This window comes from Manacus vitellinus, unplaced genomic scaffold (genome assembly GCF_001715985.3).
Source record: "Manacus vitellinus isolate BGI_N305 unplaced genomic scaffold, ASM171598v3 scaffold_51_pilon, whole genome shotgun sequence".
In the NCBI taxonomy this organism is placed as follows: Eukaryota; Metazoa; Chordata; class Aves; order Passeriformes; family Pipridae; genus Manacus; species Manacus vitellinus.
Genome location: NW_021940620.1, coordinates 4,865,777 through 4,873,899, shown reverse-complemented (window position 1 = coordinate 4,873,899; position 8,123 = coordinate 4,865,777). Strand labels below are relative to the sequence as shown.

Here is an 8,123-nt window from a genome sequence, read left to right as displayed (position 1 = left end):
GCCGCCGCCGGGGGGCGCTGTGGGCCCGCGCGGTCACGTGCCCGCGATGGCGCAGCGGTTCCGGGTCCTGCGGTGCTGCCGCTGCCGCCGCTCAAGTGCACCCGGTGGGGTGGGGGACGGGATGGACGGGATGGATGGGACGGGGGTGCGCGTCCTTCACCCCTCACTGACCCCTCACTGACCCCTCACTGACCCCTCACTGACCCTCTGCGCCCTCGCAGGCCAAGCGCGGCGGGAAGTGGAGCTGCAGCGTGTGCGGGCAGTCGCAGGCCGTGCAGAAGGTGAGGCAGCCCCTCAGCCCTCGCTGGCACCTCAGGGGTGCCCCGGGGGGTTCCCTCGCCTCACCTGCTCCCTCCGCCCCGTGTCCGCTCATTCCCTGCAGGTGTACGGGCAGGGCTCCGGCCCGGACTGCAGGCACCACGTCCAGAAGTTAAACTTGCTGCAGGGAGAGGCAGAGGAAGCGCTTGGCTGGACATCTTGGTACAGTGTTTAATCTTGATCTGTGTATTTCTTTTAATGTGCTGCAGCTGATGCACATACTCACACACGGGCTGCCTGTTACTCAATCTGAGCTCACGGGAGGGTTTTCTGGCCTGTTGTGACCCCTAACTCTAACCCAGGTTTGTCCTCACCTCAAAGGAACAAGCTCTTTATTAGGTTAAGTGTCCCAGCATGTTTCTTTTTACAGGGACTTTTTTTCGGATAAGTTTGGTTGATCAATAGCATGTGTTGGTCAGGCCTTTACCCATCTATATATATGCAATAGGGTTTGGATTTGTTGTGTTGTTTTTTAGTTTTGTTTGGGTTTCGTTTTTGGTTTTTTTTTTTATTTGCTCTTTCCTATGTACTGTTTGATGACCTGACTGTGGAGATGTCCATTTTACAGATTACAATCCTCATCAGATTACATCCTCAGAAAGAAAACATCCTCCACTCTACCTAACTATTGGCATTTAGGGGGTTCACGCTGTGAATCTGTTGAGTAATCACTGCTGCTATTGATAAAAGACTTGTTTAGTGCAAAGATTTCTCTGTAATTCCTGCTGGGCTGGAAAATCTGAACAGCACCTTCCTGTTTAGTTCATTCTTTAATCTCTTTATAAATCGTTTAATCTTGAACTGGTCTTGAACTGGTCCAGCTTCCTTTTTACTTGAGGTTATTTTCAGAAATCAATCAAAGGTGGTTACATAACTTAGTTGTGTGTACACAGTGCTTCAGGGTTAAGCTCAGGGAAGAAAACTCATTGTTTGTTCATTTTATCAAAGAGGGTTGCTATTTTTATTCTCAAAAAATCGTGAAGTTCAAAACATTGCGAAATAATTTCCCTTTTTGCTTGGTTTCTTGGGATCTAATTAGTGAGTTCAAACTGTTGTCCCAAAGAAATGCTGTTATATCCCTAGTTATGCTCAATTAGAATTTGTCATTTCATGATTAGTGGCTTTAGATCAAAGTATTTGTGTAGAAAGAGTTATTTGCTAACCAGATTTTTTCAAGTATTTGTCAGTATATGTTGCAAGTTCTTCATTTGGCATCAGCTTTTATGTAGATCCTGGTTTTTCAGATGTGCCTCCTATACTGTGTCCCTATCCATGCTTTCTGTCCAATCCCTTGTGATATAACTGGGTGATTTGAAACCTGTGAATCAAAAGACAAGAGTGTGTTCTAGAAACTGTAGTTTAAACCTCTGTTTTAGGTGCGTAGAAGACTCTGTAAATGACAGCAAAAACAGAGCAGCACAACGTGAGGACAGTTCAGTCCAGCAGGTAAAATCCCTACAAAGCTGAGGTAAATACCAACCCATTCTGTCCCAGGTGAATCCAGTGATCCCTCTGTATGGTTCAGACAGCTGAAATGGTGACAGAATCAGAGAGGCTCCTGCAGAGGGAGAATGAGATGTACACAGAAACTCTGCTCCACTCGGAATTGTGCCTGGGAACACGATACAGGGACATGTCCTGAACTGACTCACTTGAGGCATTCAGTGCATGTGTAACAATGCCAAAAATGAGAACCCCGTGTTTTGATGTTTTCAGTAACTCTCCAATGTTGTAGGAGGGAAGTCAGACGTTTGAAGGGAGTCGCTGGAGTAAATATCTGGACCAGGAGAGTGAGGATCAGGACGACGGGGAGGAGGAGGCAGCTCTAGCAAGGCAACAGTTCTGTTCCCAGAGGAAGAACACTGTGGGAGAACAAAGGTACAGAGGGAACTTTGTTTTGCAATTCCTGCCCCTTCGTGGTGACACTTGTTTTGGAGGTGTGGGAGGCAGCTCATCTCTGAGAGCTGAACAAAACAGAGGTTGCAGTGTACGACCTGAGCTGAGCAGAGGTTTGGTGTTTGGGGATAAAACTTCTCTTATTGCTAAAGCCCTGCATTTTACGAACTTCTCTGGTGATCTGGTGAAAGTCAAGCGAATCTGTCCTCTTTGTGAATGGTTTTCTTGGCCAGGAAACATCGGAAAAGCTTCCTCTCCAGTGATGTTCCGGAGCATGCAGAAGAAAATGGAGTTTTCCAGCCTGTCTACCAAGCCAAAAAGGTTAAAACCACTGAGGTATTTTAGCTGTAGCAGATGCTTCTGACCAGTAAAACAAAAGAGTGTTCTCCTGACCTCTTTTGTGTCATCATCATTTTGAATTTTTATGAGTCTTTCTCTGCTCTTCTATTTGAACGACTGGGGAGAAGAAAACTGTGTTGGGGGTTTCTCTCTGAAAGGCTTCAGTCAGGCAAAGCCAATGCCACCTTTAATGCTCCTGTGCAGCCTAGCCCTGTGTGCTGGATTTATAACAGAGCCCTCTTCCTTCTTACAGCACAAGAAATGCTTTGCAGCAGTGCCTGATGGGGATGGCAGAGATGGTGTTTCTGGAGGCAGCGTGGTTCCTGCTGTCTGTGAGGCTGCAGTGCCTGAGGACAACACACAACCCCCAACCACCTGTGCCAGACCATCGAAGTGGGGGAAATTTCTCTCATCTTCTGACAACTCCAGTGAAAACACTGCTGGGGTGACCTTGTCACTGTGGGGGAGCAGTGCAGGTTTGGGGCTGGACAGCACCACTGCAGCAGGTGCTGGTGGGGCCAGGAGATGCTCAGAACAGGCTGGAGGAACTCAGCCTCAAGGTACAGGTTTTAAATTTAAAAAGTGTGGTGCCAGCACTGAGGGTCTGGCTATGAAATTGCCCAGCACCAGATGCTCAGCTGAGGATGTGTCCAAAGAACCTCAGAGTCAGATAGAAACTACTGCAGGAAGGTGCTGTTTGGATAACACCAGCAGGGCAAATACCCTTGTTAACTCTAACCCCAGGCCAAAGCTGAGCAACATTTCTTGTGAAAAACTCTTTTGCACAGGTGAGGAGTTTGATGATGATCTCTGAGAAGTTCAGACATCTTTGGCATTGCTTTCTTGTCTCTATAATGTATGTCAAGCACTGAGGCACAATTTTTAACTGAAGGTGGCTTCACTCTAAGCCATTATTAGAACTACACTATTAAAGTTGTTTACTTGCTTTATGGTTGTGTTTGGGGGGGAGGGACCATTGCTCTCAGGTTACAGTGTTGTCTAGCAACCTCAGCAGCTAGAAATAGGAATGGAAGTAGGTCAGTTTGTGGGGAGAAAGCTCCCAGGCTTTAAGAACTCCTTGCCAGTACAATTAAATACTGTGATTAACTCCTCCTTACACAATCACAGCTCTTTTCCCCTGTACTACATCTTTGTTTAGATCTCCCATAGCAACCCTTTCTTCCAGAGCTGCAGAGCCAGCAAAGCACTGGATTTCCTTTCCTTAGTGTAGCTCTAAGTGTGCAAAGTATGTGCAAAAAGGCAGCCCTAGGCTGATTTCAGCCTAGTCCCTACACTCTGTTAACTAAGTTACAGTACATAAAGCAATAAAGCTGTGATACTGAAACTCTCAGACACATCACATGCAGTAGTATTTATTTATCCTTCGTTCTACAAGCACATAAGAACATGAGACAGAAACCCTTAGCAGGAAGAAAAGATGTACTGCAATGACTTTTGCTATATTGTCTTCTTTCAGTTAGAAAAGTGCTTTTTGTTACTACTACAAGTGAGGTGGCTGCTTGGAGTACTGGATGGCATCTAGTGCTGCCCCAATGTCGCAGTTCTTTGTCTGCAGGAGTCGAGTGAGCCATCCACCCTCATCAGAGAAGCCCATGGAGAGCATCTGGGACAGGGACTCAATGAGGCGAGGGTCTGCTTCTGTGAAGAGAAAAATGGTTTAGAGTTCAACTATTTCATGTAATCAGTAAAGCAGCCAAGGCTCTAATACCACACAGGAAGTGCGTGGCACAAATCCCCAGTGAAATGCTCTCCTTTGTCCCTCAGGAGCACCAACATTTGAGATAAATGATGACCAGAGCTAAGAAAACATTTGAATCAGGCTCAGCTGGCCTTGCTGTAGGACTGTGTGCTCTTGATCTCAGTTAAGGGGCCTTGGATAGTATTACTGGCTCTCATCAGAAAAACGTGCCCTAAAGCCACGGGGAGTACTACCTGTCCACATGCTGCATTAAAAGGCTCTCTTGAGCAGTACATAGCAAGGACACGATTCAGGACAGCACCTCTGTCGTGTTGCTCAAATGGCACATTAGCCTAAGGTCAGAAGTCTTGTTAAGACTTAGCTGCCCACATTCAAGAGGAGAACCACCTGACTGTCTCTAACAGGGTGCAAGAGCTGCCAAACCTGCCAACAGTCAGGGACAGGTTTAGCTGTAACTAACACAACCTTGCTTCCTACCACCTCTAAAACAGATCTGCGTTTTCAAGTGAAAGTTACTCTCAGCTATGAAACCTGCACCTTTTTCCTACCTGGTGGGAGGTGGGGGTAGAGAGCAGCTTCTCGCAGTCCTGTAGGTCCTGGCTGGGGAGGCTCCCGAGATACATCCAGGGAGCTGGGACCATCTGTGTCTGGCATTTGCAGGGACTGCAGCTCACCCGTGGAAGGATCCACTTCTTTGGATGATAAGTGGGTCCAGTCTTCCTCACCCCCTGATGAACTGCTGGACTCACTGTGTTCCTGGAAAAAAAAAAAAAAAAACAAAAAAAAAAAAACAGGTCCAGGTGCTGCAGTGCTTTCCAGGCAGGATACATGCTCCTACTATCTGCCCTTAATATAAAGAACTACATGCACGAGACATCCCCCCACCTTTGCTGTAAACCTGTAAAGGTGTTGTATATCACTTAATCTTCTGTCATCTTAATATTCAATCCCACAGTGCATGCCAAATGACTGTCTTCCTTTTTAGCAAAGCCTCAGCCAGCACTATTAAATTAGTGTCACAGTTCTTGTACCTGGGAGTGGAAGGGACCATCTTCCATTTGTGTGGGCACAGGATCTATCGCCATGTCCTGTATCTGTTCTGCAACAACATTTACTTCTGTAGCAAGGTCTGTGTTATTCCAGTCTGGCTTGGTCTGACCATTCTGGGCTGGAGCACTGCTGTTTGCCTCACCACTGTTCTCTTGATTGGGAGCAGTGGGAGTCACTTTGCTTCTCTTTCCTCCGTGTTCCACATCAATATCAACTTCAATACCTAGAAATGCATTTGAGAGGCAAAGTTGTAGAGCTTTTTCCAAAGCACAGTCCTAAATGAGCATGGGTCAGTCCCGCTCTACACTCTAAAGCTTCTGCAATGCTACAGTTTGCCATATAACATGTAGTAATTAAAATGCAAAGCCTTCTTTAAATAAAGAATAGTTTTCTCTAAATAAAGAGTAGTTAAGCACCAAATAGTCATCTTGCTCTACACAGACAAGCCATATATTTAAAAGGGCCAGGGCAGAATTGTATCTATGTCCACATAAGCCAGGCAAAATCCAGAGTGACCCCTGACTTAGTGTTAGTGTTCCAGTGCTCACATGTTAATGAAGTCTTGCCTCATTTTCTTCCAAGGGAGGACTCTGAAAAGGTAGTGGCTGTTCTAAGCTTAGGCATTATTAGTACCAGGTATAAACTAAGCCTTTGAGGCTTAGTAGGCATGAGGTAGTTCTAATACTAGTCAGAACAGCTGACTGCTGCTCCTGTTAAACAGACATTTAAACCAGTCCCAGGGATTGACCTGGTAACAAACTGTAAGGCACTTACCCAAGGGGCTCAGAAAAGCTGCAACACTCTCCCCAACATTCTTTAGGAAGGTGACGTTGGGGTCCTGAGGCTGGTTGTTAGTAGAAGCTTCTAGAAAAACAATTTCTGTTAGCACACACAGAAGCTCAGAGGGAAAGAGCACCTACAGTGTGTGTGTCCCCATGACAGCTTTGTGCTCCTTCCTGTCACTCACATACACTGCACAACAAAGGCAGTACAGAGACAAAAACTAACTCTGAGCTACCTCTGGAACAGAAAGCCAACATTAGCATTGTTAAGGCTCATTAGCCATGCTGGAAGGCAGTGACATGCTTGACCTAACAGCTTGGCTTAGTTTGGTTCAGTTCCAGATACTCTTATCTGCATCCTCATCGATTGCATGGGCCCAAGCATGCCTTAAAGTAATCCCACTCTGTGCTGAAAGGTGCTAATTATTTCAAGCAAATTACGTTAGTTCCCATGTCTGTCTTCCCACCAGAGCTGCAGAACCTCAGCTAGCCTGGCTCCACCACCACATTGCTTACCAGGGCATCTCCTCTTACCTTCTGCAGCAGGTGCACTGGGGGCTGCAGTGGTGGCTTCAGCCTGCCCGGAGTTCTGGCATGGAGGCGCAGGCCCAGGATACCCCCAGCAGTGCATCCATGGGAAGGGTGGAACACCGTGCCGCATTTTACGGAGCCAGCGTCCTCGGGGAAACCACTGTGAAGGGCAACATTCGTGTCACACTGTCCACACCACCAGATCCCAAGTAACTGAAACTCGTGGCTTAAATTTGAGGAATACCCCATTCATTAGTTCCCTGCCGTAGATTTTGCTCACCTCAAACGGATTTAGCAGCGGACTTTGGAACATCACCATGTTGTGATCCTTGTGGATGCCCTTCCCCTCACAGGTGCTGCACAGGTCGTAGTCTGGGCAGACACTGCACTTGAACCTGGTGCCCACCACGGGTCCCTCGCAGCCATCACAGATGACGTTGGGGTGCACCATGTTGCGGGGGGGCTCCTGGCTGCACTGCGAGCGATGCTCCCGCTTGCAATCCTTTTTCTCTGTTAGGGAAAGGGAACTTTCCATCAAGAACAGGTTGCTATTTACAGGCTGGAAATCAGGCAGAGGAGGAAGCACAAACAGCCCCTGTCAGAGCAGTATTAGCTTACTAGGTCAGTTTATTTTTACACTGGCTGCCAAACACAAGTTGAGGGCACAAGAGAGACCTTAAACCAAGTGCAAAGGGGTTTCGAAAAGATACCTGGCCCTGAAACCAATCATTGCTTATCCTAAATATCTCTTGGCATGTTTATTTTAGATTAGCACTGCACAACCTTATCTGGCTTCTCATCCTACCTTCCCAAGCACTGCAGGAACAGAATGTGTCTGGAGAGGGAGTTAGGAAGGCGTATGCCAGGAGGTACAACATGAGAATGGGGACAACAGCCCCAGGCTGGTGTGACTCATTAGACAGGCTGCAGATAAAGCTTTGCAGGTATCCACCTGAACAAAACGGACTAGGGAGCTATTATGCGCTGAAAAAGCTGGAATTAAGGCTTCCTAACACACTGTCGTGACTATTTAAGATACCAATGGCAGCTCAGTGTGCCCAGGGAGCCGGGATGACAACAGCAGCTCGCATTGGACCGGCTGACAGGGCTGGGAGGAAACTTGTGATCTGTTTACCCCCACCCCCAGCAGGGAGGATTCATGTTCTGTCGTACTGCTCTGCCCTTTATTTACCCTCCCTCGGCAAGGCCGCAGCTCCCACCAGGCCCTGGAGGACAAGGGGAAGGGCCAGGGCTGGCTGCTCCCACTTCGGGAGCCCTGCCAGCCCAGCGCACAGTCGGAGCCCCACGGTGCCCTACCTTTGATGTACACACGGAACACGCCATCCCGCACGTAGGGCATCGCCAGCTCCAGCTCCTCGTCGGAGGAGAAGGCGATCAGGTCCCCTTCTTCATCTGGGAAGGGCGAAGCACAGGGTGAGGTGCGGGGTCGGGGGTCACGGCGCGGGGGCAGCGAGGCAGCAGCGCCC

The 8,123-nt window shown here is 48.0% G+C and overlaps 2 protein-coding genes across 2 annotated transcripts in view; one reads left to right on the top strand and one right to left on the bottom strand.

The window, feature by feature from the left end:
- Positions 1-46: 46 nt before the first annotated feature.
- On the top strand, positions 47-4,307 carry MRNIP (MRN complex interacting protein). Its single transcript, XM_029962948.1, has 7 exons — positions 47-145; positions 222-281; positions 383-480; positions 1,695-1,764; positions 2,054-2,196; positions 2,448-2,550; positions 2,807-4,307. Exons 1-7 carry the CDS (start codon positions 47-49, stop codon positions 3,365-3,367), a joined length of 1,134 nt encoding a protein of 377 aa, XP_029818808.1. The 3' UTR covers positions 3,368-4,307.
- SQSTM1 (sequestosome 1) overlaps positions 3,900-8,123 on the bottom strand; it is a 4,779-nt gene continuing 555 nt past the window's right edge. The window contains exons 2-8 of the mRNA XM_025896008.2: positions 7,954-8,049; positions 6,917-7,146; positions 6,640-6,796; positions 6,098-6,187; positions 5,305-5,546; positions 4,822-5,029; positions 3,900-4,212 (exon numbers count right to left, since the gene is read on the bottom strand). Coding sequence (XP_025751793.2) covers positions 4,055-4,212; positions 4,822-5,029; positions 5,305-5,546; positions 6,098-6,187; positions 6,640-6,796; positions 6,917-7,146; positions 7,954-8,049 — 1,181 coding nt within the window. The 3' untranslated portion in view covers positions 3,900-4,054. The remainder of the gene's footprint in view (positions 4,213-4,821; positions 5,030-5,304; positions 5,547-6,097; positions 6,188-6,639; positions 6,797-6,916; positions 7,147-7,953; positions 8,050-8,123) is intronic.